Source organism: Corapipo altera, unplaced genomic scaffold (genome assembly GCF_003945725.1).
Source record: "Corapipo altera isolate COAL_440 unplaced genomic scaffold, ASM394572v1 22, whole genome shotgun sequence".
In the NCBI taxonomy this organism is placed as follows: domain Eukaryota; kingdom Metazoa; phylum Chordata; class Aves; order Passeriformes; family Pipridae; genus Corapipo; species Corapipo altera.
In genome coordinates this window covers 3,156,542-3,175,974 of record NW_020884886.1, presented here as the reverse complement: position 1 = coordinate 3,175,974, position 19,433 = coordinate 3,156,542, and the positions used below count along the sequence as shown (strand labels likewise).

Below are 19,433 nucleotides of genomic sequence, written 5' to 3'. Positions count from 1 at the left end.
ATTTATCAAAATGTTTATCACATAAAACCTGCAGTTGACAGTATTCAGGTGTGAGCTACATGTCAAAATCTTTGTTACTGTCAATTCTAATTTGTAGTAGAAGGCCACTATTCTCCTGCTGAAAAAAGTGTGCATCACATCAACCCTAAGTCCAATCAGTTTGTTGAAAGTTTTCTCCCCTCAGCTGTTCCCGTAGGAGTGTTTTAATTAGAAAGGCAAGGCAATCATTTCTCAATAGTCAGACTAAAAGAGCTCGCCAAACCATGAGATAGATCAGTATACCTAGTACCATTGCAATCCCTTACTTTTAACTTACAGACCTGATTTTAGCTTTGCAGACATCTTCATTCTCCCTTAAAGGAGAGAGAGATAGAGAATGCACGTGGGAGAAGGAGAGACTCTAGAAAGTAAAGAATAAAAGAAAAACAAAAATTTGAGGAAAAGCTACTCAAATATTGCTAGTAGCAACTCAGCTGGAATATGACTCCATGGTATAACATACACCTTTTAAATACATGATGCAGATTGATAGACTTTTCTTGATAGAATAGGAAGTGCTAATATGTATTATGCAGAGCTCTCAAAAGAGAAATGATATCTGCCATCTCCCAAACAGAAAGTCTATTCTGCAGGAAAACAGTGCTGTGGGTGGGGGTGGCAGCAGGTTCTCACACAGTGCAGACATTTTTTTGAGAGCACAGAAAAAGCATCCTTGTGCACACAGCTTGTGCACAGTCATCCTGGCTGAGGCATTTTTATAGAAACAGCCTTATCTTACTCAAGGGTATAAACTTGCTCCACAAATGCCAAGAGAATACTGCGGATCTGCTTTCAGTTTAGCATTCAAATACCAAGCACTGAGGCAGGTAACAGGGATTTTGCAAGGCTGATTATCTTCCCCAGCCTAGGGGCTGCTCCCAGATCTCATATATGCCCTATATATGCACTACATTCAGAAGCACAGCGCCTGCCACAGACTTGGTCTCCATCAGTGTACCATGTTATTTTGTTTTTTCTAATTCTTTTCCTGTTGTTGTTTACTTCTTAAGTAAATTCATTTTCCCAAGATGTGGTGCCTAACAATCTGCCTATCCATGATATGCTTCAAATACCAGAATACATTAGACTATAAGAAGGCCCTATGGTGATTTGCTAATTAGCTTAAGCCTTTCGGGACATAGAAGAAGGAATTTTTTATTAAAACAGGATAACCCTGGACTATATTGATCTGACTGAGAAATGAGTATTTTAGTCAAGATGAGTCTCAAGATGAGCACATGCTGGAAACTGCGATGTTGTTTCCATAGCAATGCCATGACAGCCTCTAGAGTGAAATAGTGTGCTACCAGGAAATGAAGGGAGTTCAAGTGCTATGAGCTACATAGTTCTGTGAGCAATCCAAATACATTCTCATAAAGAATATTTAGTGCAGCTAGATAGTCCAAAGATTGCTGCTGATGGCAAGAAAGCCTTATCAGTATGCTCCCAGCAGTCCTTTTTTCTCGTTCACTACACCCAAGATGACTTATCTAATGGCTTAAGCTATGGGCAACACTGCTAAGCCATTTCAGACCAAACATTAACAAATACAGCAACCTGAACCTTACTTCTTTTCCAGTGCAGAATATCATCCATAATTAAGGACACTGACTCTCACTCTCCATAACACAGCGAAACACATTAAAGCTTTTGCTGAAGAAAATCCTAATACATGCAATTACTTACCAGTTGATCTTCCCCCTCTCACCTCCTCCTCTCCCCTGCCTCCTCCTGCCCAAATGATACTGAGCAAATCTGCTTGCAAGTGGGAAGCAATGTACAGAAGTCTTGCATATTCCTCATTAAAATTTACCAGGCGTAGCATAAACTCAGTTGTCTGCTTTTTAACCCAGTTAGTGTTTATGTTAATACAAGAGCAAACCAGAAAAGCATTAATTGTATTTTATTTGCCTAAGGCAAACATTCCAGTCAAATTCTGCAAAGCTGATCTAAAATATTTTCCAAAGACGATAGAAAGAGAATTCACTTAAGATCTCCATTGCTCTCTCTCTTTTCAAAGAAATGAACAACTCTGAGAGATTTGTAAAACTGCTAAAATAAGTTGGGTTAGAACCCAACTGTTCTCAAATAAAATTCTACAAGACAAAGTACTTTACTTTCTCCAGTGTTTTCCATGCAATTTGCAAAGGTGTTCAGACATGAGCTGAATGTCCAGAAACTCTAGCACTGTATTTTTTGTTTGTGTCATTGTCACAAACAGCCTCTTGGGTAAACAGATTGTAGGTCACTATATGTAGCAGTGCTGCCTCTGAGGGAAAGTAGAAAGACAAACACACATCCCGCCAGATCCCTTAATAACAAATGCCACTTCAAACCAAAATGTTTTCTATTTATTGTTTTGAACATGTATTTCAAGGAATCAAGTCTTGAATGTAAAACAGCAAGATGCTTCATTTCCCTTTTGCATCTAGTAAAAAGATGTGAAGCAAGCATTTTTAAAACTACCGCAGCCTCCTCCTCCCTAAATGTGTAACAGAAGGCACCAAGCCCAGCAACATTCATTTATAATTTAAACTGTTTGCTTGGTAGAATTTTTTCACCTTAATATGTCTAGCCCTAATTGCAACTGGCACACCCAATGTTTTTACCAGAAACTCAATGACTTCCAGGAGATTTCTATGTAACTTGGTTTTCTATGGACAGAAATGCAGTTTCAGGGACAGATGTTCTTATCCAGGGGAAAACATGTCTCTGCAATTTTACAAGGACTTAGAGGACTCTATATGGACAGAAAGATACCTCTGAAAAGACTGATGCAAGTTTAACTTGCTCAACCCCTTCTTCCAGTTGTCACGGTCTCCCAGTTAATTTCTCAGTATGAGTAATATTCTGTAACTACCTCACCCTCTCTTGGAACATTTATGTCAACTTTTCTGTTTATCAAAAAATTCAGTAAAAGTAATCTGCCTGATGATCTGGTTTTGACAATTGAGTACAGAAACAGAACTAGATAGAGCCTATTTGACTCAGTCTGCTCTCTTGAATACATACTTATATCCAGCCACAAAAGCCAATCTGCTACCACCACGGCCAGCTTAGCAAGAACATTTTGCCCCTAGCAAAATGTTACCTAGTGTTCTCTCCTATCACTGCCTAAACTCTCTCATCACAATCCTCATACATGTTCATTCAAGCGTATCTAAAAGAAGCAGCAATATCTGCATCCAAATCCAAGACAGAAATCCAGTTATCCCAAAGTCATCCATATAAGTATCCCCAAGCCATCTGCATAAGTATCTCAAAGCCACTGTCTCAGATACAGCAAAAGTTTCCTATCCTAAAGTTCAGAAATACATTCTTAATTTCCCTCTCATCATCACTCTTAAGATCATACTCAGAAATGGAATCTGTTACTATAAATTGTATCATGTTTTACGAGTTAAATCAATGAATCAATCTGAAACCTTAAAACACATTTTATCAGTCAATATTCAACAACAGGAGTGTTAATGCTTGAAACAGAGTCCATGCAGCCGTCACCAAATGTGGCAGTTTGAACACACAGGAGTAGAAGCCATAAGATCCTAAACAGTTATTTAATCTCAAATAATTTTGCTATCCACACTGTTCCAGACTTAGCCTGTTTTCCAGCTCTTTCCCAGGATATTGCTAGAATTTGAAACACCATGGGAGGCCAAGTGCTTCTGAAGCCTGCATACAAGTGTTTTCACAAAAAGGGCAAATGAGATGTTGTTAATCGGGGCTATGAAATGTAGTTCTCATAAACAATTTCTTTTGTTTTTCTGCCTCAGTTTCCTCATCCACAAAATAGTAGACAAATTTATCTATCTACTAGTCTGTTAATCTTTTGTAAGGATAAACTGACCAGTGTATATAAAGGACATGAAGATAAAAAGCTTTGCAGAAATGCTAAGAATTATTTTACACTAGCATATTCACAAGCTTTTGCTCTGATTGTATCAATACTCCATAGCAAGTCTCCGATTTTCAAGGATTTACCCATATTTGGCACTTAAAAATTCATTTGGGGTTGATATTTCTGTCAGTAAGCTCCTACTGTGGGAAATGACAGAGAGGTTGCTGTGCTTGGTCTGACCCACTGCTCTGCCCTAGAAGAAAGAGGAGGATAAACAGTAGAGGAGAACACACAGTAAAAGTAAAAGTATCCAGGACAGAGACTGGAGCTACTGTGAAGACACTGTCAGGAGCCACACTGCTACTCCACACATGCATGATGGCAAATAACTTTCCCACTCTGTTCTTACTAAAGAATGGAAGCACAGTTGCCTGGATATTGAGGCAGACACAGCTGGATTTGAAGAACCACACATAAATGTTTCCTTTATGGACAGTCATATTAAAGAGGGCACCATTTAGCTTGCTTAATCTAGACAGGCAAAAGACAGAAAAACAATGTGAGTTTGGAAATAAATTGAGGAGGTATTCACTACAATCCCCGGGGTACAGACACCTGTCACTTGATCTGGCGAAGGTCATTTTTTAAGGACATTAAGAGCTGTTTGATTTAAAGAACATGTTTCCTGTGACATTTGCAAAGCATGGGTTAAGTTTCACAGATGGCTTGGCCCACAAAGGAAGAAATACAATCACTAGAGACAAGGAGAACACCCCATCACATTGGTGCTCTCTTTTAGGAAATCTCCCCTAGCAGGACAACTCCACTTTGACATCTAATAGTCCCTCAGATAAATCCACGGAGAAATATTCCTCTAACTCCTTTTGATCCATTCAAAAAGAAATCATCAAAGGAATACAACATTCTGAGCTGGCCCCATAACCTATTTCTCTTCTCACCAGTGTATTTATGTTCTGCAAAACACCGAGAATCACTTTTCTTGGCTACATTTCCTTTTGCTCCCCCTCCAAGCCACCCTGTTGCAGTGAGAGGGGCACCCTCACAGATGGCTGGAATGATTCCACAGCACGGCTTTCAGGATAACATCAGCACTTGATACAGCAATGACTGCATTAATCACAGACACAACTCACATAAAGCACTTGAGCCTTACCCCCAAACTGAGCACATCTCTGGCATTAGGCTTCAGGGAAGCAGGATGATGGGAATTGGGGGCAGGGGCAGGGTAAAGACTGACCTTGCAGCAAAACAAGGTGGCGTAGCTCAGTGGGAAATCTCTATACTAGAATAGAGTATTCTAGTCAGGTGGATAGTTACCATTCAGCTGGCATTAGTTTCCTATTACTTGCCATTAACCAACTCCAAGACTGTTATTTTTCATATAAAATTCCCTGACTTTTGTAATCTCTTAGCTGTGTCTTACAATATCTGAGCATTTTCTGTTACAAATACTCCAGGGATTCTGATAAGTAAAGGTATATTTTAAAAATTGCAGAAAAAATATTTTAAAACAGCTCTCTTAAGCCCTACTAATAACATCAACACTGAGCAAGGAATCACAATAAAGGATACTGAAGCTCCTATCTGTGATAGCTAAATGCCAGAGGTTAATCCTGAGATCATCCGCTGACATGTATGTCTCACAGTCACTGTTGACGGATATTGAGTTGACATGATAGGTGTGACCATTAGCAAAGATTCTCCGGGGAGTGACTTCTACCATCAAATCCATAGGTTTCAATACAGGCACCTGCCAAAAAAACCAAAACACAAACCAGAAAGGGAGTAAGATTTTAAATAATCTTTTGCTAAGATGATGAGAATTTCAGTGGAGAGAAAGCATTCAAAGACTATGATATTATAAAACTTCTCGACTGTGCATAAGCTGAATTTCCCCATGGATGAATTGCTGGGCAAAGCCTTTCTTGCCAAGGAGGAAAAGAGAGACATAAGAGCCATGGAGAGCCAGGCAGAACCTAGACTATGAGAAGGGAAGGACTGGCAGCTGCCACACAACAGGTCAGTCCCACAACAGGAGCAACTGTCTCACATATGTAGGAGGGTCTGGCAAGCAGTGAAGTACTAGTATTTTGCTAAAGAGTTTGCCATTAGTTGTAAATCACTTAACAGTATTTACTTTGCTACTTGATGTCTCTCTTTCAAAAAAGTCAAGTGGTGAGAAGGTTATAATCTCAGAAAACATAATAAACAGAGTCTTGGAAAACAAAGCCAACATGTGTATTGACATATTGTACATACAGACATACCCCTGAAAAGCCAATAGCACAGATTATCACTCATCAATGTGCCCTCTTTATTTCCCTGTGTGTCACTTCAATGTCATGCTTCAAAAAGCAGACACTCAATTTATTCCCTATCAATAAAGCATTAAACAATGTAAAGCTGTGGCCCATGATTGGGACTATTCAATGTTGTTGAACGTGCATTAGAAGCAATCTATCCTACATCAATCCACAAGGTAGTTTAAAGAGGAATATGGAGCAGTTAAATACTTGAGTTTAGCGTTCTACTAAAGGAAAAAAGCAATAGTTCACCCAAACTTTGAATTCTCAGACTATAAACAATCTGGAATGGTTTTGTTTGCCTAATCATACTGAATAGATAAATATGCCATTACCGTAGTCATTTTTACACTTTGGAGGTTTTTTTCACAATAGATAATATTGGCTTGTTTTGGAGATGGAGGTTGTTTGTTTTCAATAATAAAGAAATAGTAGTGTTTATACAACATAACCTCCCAGTTCTAACCTTTAGCCACTTCCTTTGCCAAAGCCCCTGGAGTGAATTCGCCAATAAAATTTGAGAGCAAAAATCTAGTATGTTAACGTCTGGATGTTGGTCTCCTCTCCCAAGAAACAAGTGACAGGACAAAAGGAAATGGGCTCCAGTTGCAGTGGAGAAGTTTAGACTGGATATTTAACTTTTTTACCGAGTTAGAACTCCCTTCTTCTTACAGAAACAACTGGAAATTGGACATGAACAGCAGCTTACCTGCAGTGATGTTACTGTAGAAAGATCTTTAAGTTTTCCTTCTTCATCTTTTAAGTTGTACCCCTCTGGTCTCTTATCTCTTTCAGTAATTTTCCATAACTTGATTGTTTTATCTATAAAAGAAAAGACAAACAACTATCAGCACAGGAATGTGGTTACTCACCTTTCACAACATATTCCTTAAAGAAATTTTTACACCTTGGTTTAGACAAGTCCTGTGCTTAAACAGTCTGGGTACTTCATTCTGCACATCCAGAAAATGTTGCCAACAGAAAAAAATACCTTCAAACCAAGAGGTTCCTGGCAGGACAGACCATGTAGAGCATGTAGAGCACATACTGCTCATGTATCCAACCTGGCAGTTTGCAGGTGGAACAAACCCAAACCACTCAATGCTCACTGCCGAAGCTCAGTTTGACAACTTGACTCTGCAAGGAAATAATCTTGATGCTAAAACCAGTTTGATATTAAAGCCAGTTTGATAGGCTACTTATAAACAACACAAGAAGAGCATGGAGTAGAGAGACAGGCCAAAGATCCCTGCCTGGCCCATTGTGGAAACAGGCAGTGGTGCACTGGTGTAACATCAGGAGCTCCAGCAAATGAAAGGCTGTGTGAAAAACGAGACATTTCTTCCTCCTAAAGGAAAGCAACTGAGGAAGAACTGAGGGAAAAAACCCGAAAACTAAGAGAACTGTGTTGTAATGCTAAGAGAGAGAAGGGAGGAGAAAAATACATTAATCTTGCATTGAATGGAATAAAATCTACTCTCCTTTTTTCATGATGGGAAAAGAATATGATGATAGAATAATGATGCCTTTCAAAGAGCCTCTGGAGCCAAAAAACATGTTTTAAACATTTCACACCACATAGTAGCTGAAGCTGAAGATTTCCCTAAAATTGACTGTCCACTCCTACTCTGGCTGTGCTTCCAACCTGCCAACCTTAGCACTTCCAATGCCAATTCTTCTCCTGCAAAAAACATCTCTCCTTGAGATTCTAACAGTTGTTTCGCTCATCTGCTTGTGGAGCAGCCAAAGTCCTTCCAAAGTTTCTGTCCTTCAGCTGCCACCACAGCTTTTATTAACCTCAGTTCCTGCACCATTTCTGATTTCAGCCCACTTTGTTCCTTTCCCCCTCTATCCCCAAGTACATAGTGGAGCATAACTATTTCTGCAGTGTGGTGATCCAAATATTCTTTCAAATGCCAGTACAAATCATTTTAAAGGCAGGATATATGAATACGTGAATTGATTTGCATTTCTATAGCAACTATAACTTTGAACTTTTTTCTTTCCAAAATCAATCCCTCCATTACTCAGGTTTTTTTACTATTATGCATCTCCTAATGATATTGATGTGCTAATTTACAAGCAAAAAAGAAATTACAACTGATCAATCTACAGAACAAGAAGTTACTTCAATCTGCAACTAAAAAGGTTCACTTAAATATTCAATAAATTTCATTTGTATTGTATATCACATTAATTAATTACTAAAAATACATATAGGCCATGTCATCCACTTGGATTTTTATTACACGTAAACAGTGCATTTCTGCTTATCTAGACAAAAATTTATAAATACAGCAATTGTAAAATGAATTATAAGAAAAAATACAAAGGATTTTCCATTGTTGGACTTGACTGCTATTAATCCATCCCTTTCTGAGTGAAAACTATTTTAGTAGCAGTTAAGGTTATCACATGCTGGTTTTCTTCTTCTTCATCCACCTCTGGACTTCAAATATTCCTTAGAAATTTTAAGTATGCTTATATTTTGCAAAATAGAAAAAATAGAAACATCTCTGTGAGGTTAAGCATTCAGTCTCAAGGGTGTTATGAAGTTAAAATTAATTAATTCTGGTAAGCAGTCTGAAATCCTCAGATGAAAGGAACTGTATGGGCCAAATTCTGATCTACCCTATGTAGCTAACATCGAAAATGGCCCCAATTCATTCTCATACAGAAGATATCAATGAATCATAATAATTTATTATTATAGTACAAAATCATTTCAGTTTACAGTGCAAACTACAAAACTGCTAACTGCAAGCACCGCAAATCCACAGAGGGATTTGAAAGCCTTGGTGGTTTCCTTCTGCCTCCGTTAATTAAGATGCTGCAATCAAAGCTAAGCTGATAACCTGCTGATAACACGTGAACTGGAAAGGAACCAAGATCCCCTCTGAGAGAGGTGACCTGTGCAGGAACAGCTTCAGACAAAAGTCCTCCTTATAATGACAGAAACAGATCTGAGCAGGTGCAGTCCTGCCAAGTCTCACATATTGAGAGTTAGATTTAGACCAACTCTTCCCTCATGTTCCCAAACAGCAGGATGCTCCTTCCAGCAAATTCAATGGGCACTGTCTACCTGTGCCCATAGAAAGCAAGGATGTTGCATCACAGTTCTCATTTTTCTGACCAAAACTGTGCTTTAGATCCTAAACTACAAGGGAGTAAAATATCAAAAATTGCATTCAAATATCAGGCTCAGAAATTAGGAAACAAAACCAGTATTGAAGATATTTCTACAACCTATCCAATATGAGCATGTGTAACAGGTAATGCCTTGGTTCTCTACAAGTTAGGAAACATACAATTATCTCTTTTAAAAGGCATAGAATTGATATACATTGTCAAAGACTTCTCACAGGTAATCTGTGAGAGAGTGAGTAATCCATCACGGGCCGTCTGTATCCTAAAGTTAAAACCATCTTTAAGAATATGCCAAGAGGTGAATCTTCAGACTTCAACCCTGGGGTGTCAGGAAGCTAGGAATCCTCCTTGGCACACACAAATGTTTTGCAATTCAAAGCCAAAATCCAAAGCCTATGCCAGTGGAACCATTTCTGTTCTCCTCACAACAAAGAAGCCTGCTGGTATGCTCCAGAATTAAGAAGGGGGAAAAACAGAGGCCAAAGTATTTTGCCAGGTCCTAGGCTTGCTCAGTGTTGGTTCAAACAGGATTAACCCACAGCAGCACTGATTATTTCTTCTTTTCTCCCCTCTCATCACGGTATGAACCAGAAGACTGATATAAAGGTCTACTAGGCCAAGTGTAAAAGAAGCATATCTGAGGACTTGACTGTATTCCTCTGTGTTTCTAAAAACAAGCTTTAAAATGGAAAGGGAGAGATTTACTTTTAATAATCTGGTTTTTTATTATGGACTTGGAAGAAGCCGTTCTTAGTTATCTGAAGAGAGAAGGGATATTTCGATGATGGGAGAAGAGCAGAAGCAAACTCCCAAACTTCTTAATAAGCTGACTAATCATTAAATTAGCACAAATCACCTATCTGTAACAGATACTTTTCATTCCAAATAAGCAAGTGCCCCCAGAAAGTCAAAGACAACCCTAAGGAAAACAACTACAAAACATTAAAAAACTGCTATCTGTGAATAATTGGAAATATTATTTAATGCTATAAATTTTAGTTAGAATTAATCACTTTGCACTAAAATGTTAATTCCCAGAGGTCAGATTACACTATAATTTTATCAGCAATTCCTAATTATGCTCAAACTTCTACAAGAAAAATTATTTTCTTATTACAATGAGATCTAAGATTTAAAATAAGGTATTTTGTCTCATGCATCATCTGCAGTAATAAAGGTTGAGGGTGTCCAAATGCTTCCTAAATGACACCTGTCTATGTTAGTTACATTCAGTTTCTTCCCCCTATTTCACGTCCTCATACCCCCTCTTAGGAATAATACTGCCTTTATAAATCAATAGTCAAACATTTTAGAAATATGAGTCAGTATTAATATCCTATTATTATTCCTCCTGCCTTCCAAAGATTTGTGTAACTCTTTAAAACTTAAATAAACCATTCTGATGATAATGAATGAAAAAAAAAAGAAATTCATCTCTCTCACCTACCTTCATTTACACATCTATAAATAATAAAGGTTATGACAAATACAGCAGACAAAATTCCAAATTCCCAGCAAAACACAAGCTGCTGAGTGTGGTGATGCCTTTGTCACAAGACCTATTTCAGGATAGCACTTCACAGAAAAATAGACAGCTCTCTAAATGTCAATGGATAATCAATAGGAAAAAGGTTATGATTCTATGGGTAAAATACATAAATAACAGATAACAGAGTCAGCATGACAGTCTTGGTAAACTCTGAAAGAGGAAATTTCTAAAACAGTAGATTAACACGAACAAACACATACCATCAGCACTAAAACACAGTACAGCAAATACTGGTATGTCCTGCACACTCTCATCTATCTTACCATTTGTTGATAGGAGTGAGTGAGCTGCATTTTGCTGTGGTAACCACTTGATCTTGTTTATTTTTTCTTCTATCTCCAAGCTCTTCAAATAATCAAATTCAGGTTCATGGCTCTGGAAAGTGCTGTAAACATTGTACTCCCCCTGATTGTAAGGCTCATTTTTACTCTATGGAGAATAAGAACAACAAAAATATGCGGTTTATGAGAGCAATATTTCTTCATCTCTTAGGAAAGGTGTATAGGCAGTCTTATAAATACAAAAATATTGGATGTTAATTTCATTTCTCATTTAAAACATGATATTGACAGACTTGTTTCAACAGGAATGAAATTTCCTGTAAGTATTGAAACAGCATTTAATAATAGACAGAATTTTTGAAGGAATGTCAATTATTCAGGAAAGATTTCTAAAAAAGACATTGCAGATGGATGGAATTTACAAGTGAAACATAAAAGTACCACAGAGAAGGTATTGTTTTAAATGGAATGGTTCCATCATCAGGCAAAAGCTATTAAAACAATGCAGAAGTAAAACAAAAATAACTTTTTTTCTTATTTGGAATTTTGAAGCTTTGAAGCATTTTTGTTTGGGACAGCAAACTTACAAGGAAAAGATCCTTCTTTCACTTTGTTTCTAAACAGTTGATATTCTGTTTTACTGAATCTTGAGACTATTAACAAGTTTTTTAATTCAATTCAATTAAGGTATTAAAATTCAATCCAGGTTTTATCAAACTATTAAGGACTACATTGGCAACTCACATACCTCAGGTTCCCTTTGGAATATAACAACTCGACCCCCCTTGTCACCAGTAGCCAGTAGTTCTCCAGTGTGGTTGAACTCAACTGTAGAAATAATATCAGCTGGAGGAAGGAAAAGAAAAAAAGAAAACTTCAGACTGCTACTACAACACAAAGCCACTAAAAACATGAGGCACTTCACAAAAAATGCAACAAATGAGGGATTTGAAGGGATACAGATGAATTCAACAGCAAGTCACTGATGCAAACAGGTTGCATGCCATTAGAATCTGAGGGTGCTACACAATGAAACAAGTGCAAACATTAATGAGGCAAATTTGTGTTTCCAGCACATCTGCAGTTTGGGACTGAAGCAGCTCTCTGGAGAGGCTGTGCTTCAAGAATAGCCATCTCAGTACTGGCAATAGCAACAAAAGTGGCCTCCTGCTATTTCCTGTAACAAGGACAATGTAACATCTCAATCCCATTGCACATATTATTTATTCTGCAACCTTTATGAGGGTTTTAACATAAGCCCCTAGCACTAGTTTTCTCAAATATGTGTTTGAGTCAAGAGTGCAAAAGCAAAGTACATGTACACTGTCCTACCACTGAGGAATGAAGACAAAACCAGAGCTTTTCACTGTGCAGTGCTGGCAAGAGCCCATTCAAATCACTGGTTTCAGAAAATCATTTCAGCACCATAAAAATGTGTCACCAGACGACAAGAAAGCTCACTCTTTCTAATTTTCAACAACTGCCTTTCCGTAAGCAACTGTATCAGCTTGAACAAGAAACCTCATCAAAACCTGAGGCCAGTCTTGAGCACAAATTACTACAAGTGAGGATGAGAGGGAGAGGGAGACTGGAGGAGCAAAAGAACTGGTGCTTGTGTTTGAATGACAGTACATGCTGGAATCATAATCCGCAGTTAATCCTACACTATTAGCATAATTTAAATTAAAATGCCTAGTGCAATAGTAAATTAAGAAACCATCACACATACAATCACAGGCAAATGCAGGGTATTACTCAGAGATTGCATGTCTGAATCCTCTATAATGATCAGCATTCACTCATCAGAAACATGGGCCAGATTTTAGAAGCATCAGTAGTTAGGAGCTCCCCTTTAGGCACAAAGAGCTACAGTTTCCAAACACGTTCATCATCCATCAGTTTATACTGAGAACAATGAAGTGACGGTGGCTAAGCTCTTTTGAAAACCTAGCCCCAAATGAGTTCACAAAAATTCAAAGGAATTGAAATAACAAGTGGATGTACCATTTACTTGATACATTTTATGAATTGAAAACATCTGTTCCCATTATTCTTTTAATAAACTAGCAGTTCAGTGTTAGAAAGCTTCTACTGCCAGTAGCTCTCATCAGCAACACAGCCACCCAAAAGCCAGATTCTTACTCAAATATTATAAACAATTTATCATTTAAAAAAGGAAAACTTTACTCCAATCACAGTAAAGAAAAATATCTTATTTTTTTAAGAAATCTTCACCATAAAGTCCTTCTAAATCAAACCAATCCTCCTCCCTTTTTCCTTCCCTACTACCTATATAAAGGAAGAAAGGGGAATCCTAAAGCATGTAATTTTCTTGTTTGTTAAATAAAATCTATGGATGTGTAGACTTTGAGAAAAATGGAACATGAAGATTTACAATAGTTTGGGTCTGAACGCAAAGCTTATCAAAGGTAATGGTATTTGATTTTAATGTGCACTTCCACAGACTGCATAATTCATAGGTAATAACCACAATAACTCTACACTTACTAGAGTACAGAAGAGTAGAGAGACTCTGGTTATGGTTGGTGATGCTCTGGGGCTTGGGATGGGTTGAGTTTGAAAAAAAAAATGCCTTTTTTATTTAATCTAAAAGTCTAATCAACTTTTCTGGTGTGTGAAGTTCATTCATACTGCTTCCAATGGAAGAACACTTCCTGGCTGTTTTGTTCTTATCCTGCAGAATTCACACCAATAATAGGTGTGGTCTCCTGCTTATAAAATGATACCTGCATGATTTTACTCATTTAAAGCTTTATCTTACCCCAATCATACAGGCAGAACTGCAGCCACCCAACTGGAGAGCCAAATGCAGAGGGAAGAATGTAGAATCTATTAAAATACATGTGTGTGTGTGTGCATGAGTCATGCATATGAGATGTTCTCAACAGGTCACAGAAGAATCAGATAAAATAACTGTGCAAAAGGAATGAATGGCATTTGAACATATTTCATATTGAATACATTTGCTATTGGCCTGAAATACACCCCCACCATCATGAAATATTCTTCTCTATGGTCGCGATGGTCATAAAATATTACACCACACTTTACAGAGGGCATCAGTCAATGCCCAGTGAAGTCCACAGGAGTACTTGCACAGATTTCAATAGTAACTGAACCAGGATTGTAATAAGACAGCTTTGCATTTTATTATATTGCATTTGTCATTAAAATATCATACACAATTAAGTGATTATTGTTTAAGGAGCCAATACATTAAGTATCTGTGGGCACCGTACAGTGATGTTGTTCTGAGGCAAAATTCTCATCCCCCCCTCCAAGGTGTTTCTTCCAGATACATCTCTCCTTTCTATTAGAAAAACTAATTCCGAACTGGAAACTACCTATCATTTTTAAATTAACTTGTTCTGAAAAAGAGCAGATCCAATATTATGACCTTACGGACATGTAGCATGTTGGTAAAAAATTATCCTTGACTTGGAAAATCATTTTTATTGATCCTGTAAATAACAGCTGAAAACAACAGCTGAAATTAACAGGTGTCCCCCACCCCCCCAAAAATAAAATTATCCAGCATATCTGTTCAGCAGGTGAACATTAGTCATGCTGTTTTCATACAAAAGATTAGCCAGGCTGGCTCTTCCTAAGACAGAGGAGGTAGGAACAGAATCAATCAACAAAGCTCTTCATACCCTTCCGCAGAACACTCCCCTACGTATTTATTAATGCTGTAGCAACATCAGCCACTGTGGTCCCAATCCTACAGATTCTTCCATTGCAGAATGGTCCCCTGAGCAAACAGAGCAATTAACTACCAGATTTCACCCTCTCCAGGATATATAAATGCACCACAATGGAAAAGCTGATGAATTTGCATGTACAGTAAGCCCTTGGCAAGGGATGGCAGAGATGAAAGACTCCTTCCAGCCTTCTTCTGCACTATACCTTCCATATCTCTGCTGGCAGTGCCAAGCTTTGCACTAACAATTAGGATTATCAGAGACAGAGATAATTTACCTATTAAGAATAATTATGGGTAACCTCAATGCCAACAGCCGAGCATTTCCAATCAAATCATAAATCCCAACTTTTATCCAACATTAATCTTCCTCCTCCGTTTTGTCTATGCAGAAATATATATAAACTTGGATTCGAAAGTCATAACGCTCAATATTTTCACTTAAAATACAGATGCTGACTGAAAAAAGCAAACACAAAACTTTCAGAAGATGAAAATACTCCAGGGGCCTAAACTCCTGGTTATCTGGTCCACATCCAGCCACAGCAAACTCTTCCAGCAGGTACAATGCATTATAGACTTGAACTCACAGATTAATTTTACATGTTCACTGGAAGATGTCATATTACTCTACAGCTCAAACTGACAGGAAGCTTTTCCTGATCCAGTCTGAAGTATTTAATTCTCTGACTCCCAGTACCGCTGCCCTTTCACACGTCACTAATTCCTCTGCAGCTTCACAATTCACACTCCTTACATTTTCTTAATGGCAACATTTTACCCAACAGCTGCTGCTTAGCTAGATATATTCTGGTTTTGTGATAGATCTAAGTCCATCAATGTAGATCTGTGCACACCAAGGTGTATGTAGCTGCTCTTCCCTCAACCTAATGAGCACAACCTCAGGCAAATGAACTCACCAGCAGCCACCCCACCCCTCAAGCTCAGTGGGGAGATGAAACGAAGGTTGGTACATGTAGCTCAAGTCAATTCTGGCCATTATATATTTTTTCAATATTCACTTTCTAGCCTCCTACAGGTTTGTTTTGAGGAATAAGTAATTAAAAACTGGTCTAAATACCTCTACAATAATTAGAAAAGCCTGACCTATATAATCAATCTTCCCATCATTTTGGGGTACTCACATAATTGCAGATTATTTTCCACCTAATATGCACTCAGGGAAGAAAAATCTGAACGTACTTACATATCTTCATACAGTCTTTCGGTCAGAAACTTCAAGCAAATCTAAGAAAAGCTCAACTATAATTTTCAGTATGTTATTTTTACTAAAAATTTCTACCTTTTTGGAACCTTTCATCTGAAGACCCTGGTATACTTTATTTTGCTTCAGAAGATCAGGAAAGCAAAGAAAATGACAGGACTACTTCACCCAGCGCAGTATAGCAAGTTTCGAGGGCAAACATCATGCAACAGTACAGGGAAAAGAAGATCAGAGAATATAATCTTCAGTTGAATTCCAGCGTAATCCTGATTGAGAATTAAAGGATTTGGAATGGGCCAGAACACAGGAATTAACATCAGTACTTTTCTCAAACAAAAACTGGGAAATCCTACCAGTCAGAACAGGTCAGAACTACTTCTTAATATCACACCCACTGAAGTCAGCACAGCAACACTGTTGGCCTGAGCTGACTGAATCAGCAACTGGGTCAGGTTTATGTTGTGCGTGTTCCCAGTGGTTAGCAGGCAATCTTGTAGTCCACCTTATTTCAACCAAGTTCTGACCTGGCCTAACCTTGGTTTGTGAAATCCAATAAGATCACAGTACAATCTGGCATGGCTGCAAGCAATGTTCAGTCATACTGATACAAAAGTCCCTGAGGGGCATAATCTGGAAGAAACAACAAAGAAGCTTGCAACAAAGAGAGCCATAAAACAAAAAGACAAATGGCAAATAAAAGAGGAGCAGTATTACAGCATCTTGAAGGGAAGGCCATTACAAAGAGCTGTGCTGTCAGAATTTAGTCTACACTTGGACACAAAAAAAAAAAAAAAGGGGGAAAGAAAAAAACGGAGGAAAAAAAAATTAATGGAAAGAAAAAGCCTGCTACCTTTTTTAAAGTGGAAGTTTCAAAGGTTTCCTCAAACAGCAAGAAAACAAGGTATGCAAAATCACAAAAGGTCAAACGAATCCTTGTTTTCTGAAATAGCTGGCAGAGAAATCCCTAACAACAGAAAAATTTCCTACTTGAAGTAGTGGTCTCTGTAACACACATCTATTTTGGTTCACAGCAATGTTATTCACCATCTTGGATCCAGGGCTTGTATGACATCAGAAATCACTCCTCAAAATTCAAGTAAGCACAATGCAAACTCTCACATATCACGCTGTCCACCTTGGCTCAGTCAGATAATTAATGCTAATTACCAGCACACCAGAAAGCCAGTTCCACTCTACGGGCAGACAAGATGTGGAGTCATAGAATCAGAATCGCCAAGGTTGGAAAAGACCTTTCAGATCATCAAGTCCAACTGTCAACCCAGCACTCCCACTGTAACCCCTAACCCACTAAACCATATCACCCAGACAGAAGTTCACTGACCTACACACAAACTGCCTGATCACCTCTCCAAGGCACCAAAACAACGCAGGATATGAGCAGACAGTTGGGTGGCCCGGTGAGGACGACACATGAGAGAAAATGAGAACACAAGGATGCATGAGATGGAGAAGAGGAGAGAGCATACAAACATGTTAAAAAGAGCAAAAGCACAAAAGAGCATACATGAGGGACTATATGCACACATGAGAGCTTAAGAAAGCATGAAAGAGTACAAAGAAATGCTACAACAGAAAATAAGCAGTTTGAAGTGAAGGATCTATCTGCCCCTTTGCTCCTGGGGTTATCTGTCACCCTGGCAAAGCTTTCGCTTTGCTTTTTTTCTCCTTTATTATATCTTTAAAGTCTGGTGGAGTTAGGGCTGAAAAATGGCAAATGTTTGCTCCATGTTAGATGCAGGGGCAATGCAAAACACAACAGGAAATCGGTTTTGGTCAAAGCAAACTTTGAACACAGATGCTAACAGTGGAAGTGCTTCAGGGATCAGTGAAACAAGGTGATCAATCAGTAACAGAATGAAGTCCAGAAATGTGTCTCCACTACACTTCATGTAGTTGTTTTGCTAAGTGACACCTTCCCTGGCTTCATTGCTAGCAAGGGAAAATATATCAAGGGCAAAAACCAAGCAGTCCCATTTAATCTTGTCACACAAGAACAAGGAGGTTTATCAGGCTAAATATCTTGTTTCTTCCTGAGGACAACAATATCTTCCTGATATGAAATCCAAAACCACAGGGTCAAACCCTGAACAAGTCCTGAAAGGCTCCTTGAAATATGACCACTTCGGCTAGGGATGGTAGTAAAAAAAGTAAAAAAAAAAAAAAAAAATAATGGAAGCAACAAATTTCTGAACTTCAAATCCTTGCACGCACTGAGATAATTTTCCCTTTTCTTTTTTCATCTTTAAACTCCAACTTTCGGATTTTAGAAATGCTACACATGCCCACCTTGGTGGCCTGCATCACCCCAAGGCGATCATGAGAACAGCATGATACTGCTGAGTTTCACAGATCCATGCATCCTTATATCCTCGGGGACCAAGGAAAACACCTTCCCATTCAGAACATCTGAACATATGTTCAGTGCTCACTCAAAGAAAGAATTTACTTGAATCAGAATCTAAAAAAACAAACCCAAAACTTGCACCCCCTCTATGAACACCTATGAACACTGTGATTTATTCTTTCCAGCGTGGAGCTTTAATAGAGTTGGGTTTTTCCTCAACTATTTTTGTATATATTTATTTTAAGAGCTTAGAAAAATTATTTCAACAGCTTTTTAATCATATGCTAATTTCTAGCTGTATTTCTCAAATTAGAAATGTCAGGAAATGACACCCAATTATTGGAGCACAGTCAATGTGGAAAAAAAATTGCTTATGGGACAAATATGTAAAATAGATTATCTGGGTTCAGTGTTCTGTGCTAAAAACAGCACTTTCTACTGAATGCAAGTTCCTGAGATTCAGTTTTTCATAAACTGACCCCCCTATATAAATGTATTCCTAATTTAAAAGCTTGAAGCCCTTATTTCAGAGGTTCTTGCACCCATCTCCCTCCTGCAGAGTACAAGGCCTCCAGGAAAAGAGGCTCAAGAGACTTGACCTTCTGCCCACTGAGGCAAATGGAAAGTTTCCCACTGCTTCAGTAGGAAATAAGGTCAAGCAACATTTGTCAGACGTGGTGTAGCTGAAAATTAGGACATATTTCTCAAAAATTTGGCTACAGTTTAGATGCACTTTAATGTCTTCTTGCTCAAGGTGACCCAGTTGGATCAGCTGCAAAGCTTCAGTGGTTGGCTCCCAGAATGCTTAATTAACATTACTATTATCCTTGCTGAAGTCTCTAAGAGCACTGCTTTGTGTCTTCTTAATCTGAGACACTCAGTGGACTGATAAAAAGCTTACTATGACTGCTTTTAATAGCTATTCAGGGACTCCCCAATAGCGG

The 19,433-nt window shown here is 38.2% G+C and overlaps 1 protein-coding gene across 10 annotated transcripts in view; it reads right to left on the bottom strand.

The window, feature by feature from the left end:
• PPP2R2C (protein phosphatase 2 regulatory subunit Bgamma) overlaps positions 1-19,433 on the bottom strand; it is a 191,818-nt gene that overhangs the window by 44,562 nt on the left and 127,823 nt on the right. For all 10 annotated transcript variants that reach the window (XM_027642806.1, XM_027642807.1, XM_027642810.1 and 7 more), the window contains 4 exons: positions 11,927-12,024; positions 11,161-11,326; positions 6,911-7,023; positions 5,471-5,648 (listed from right to left, as the gene is read on the bottom strand). In XM_027642806.1, coding sequence (XP_027498607.1) covers positions 5,471-5,648; positions 6,911-7,023; positions 11,161-11,326; positions 11,927-12,024 — 555 coding nt within the window. The remainder of the gene's footprint in view (positions 1-5,470; positions 5,649-6,910; positions 7,024-11,160; positions 11,327-11,926; positions 12,025-19,433) is intronic.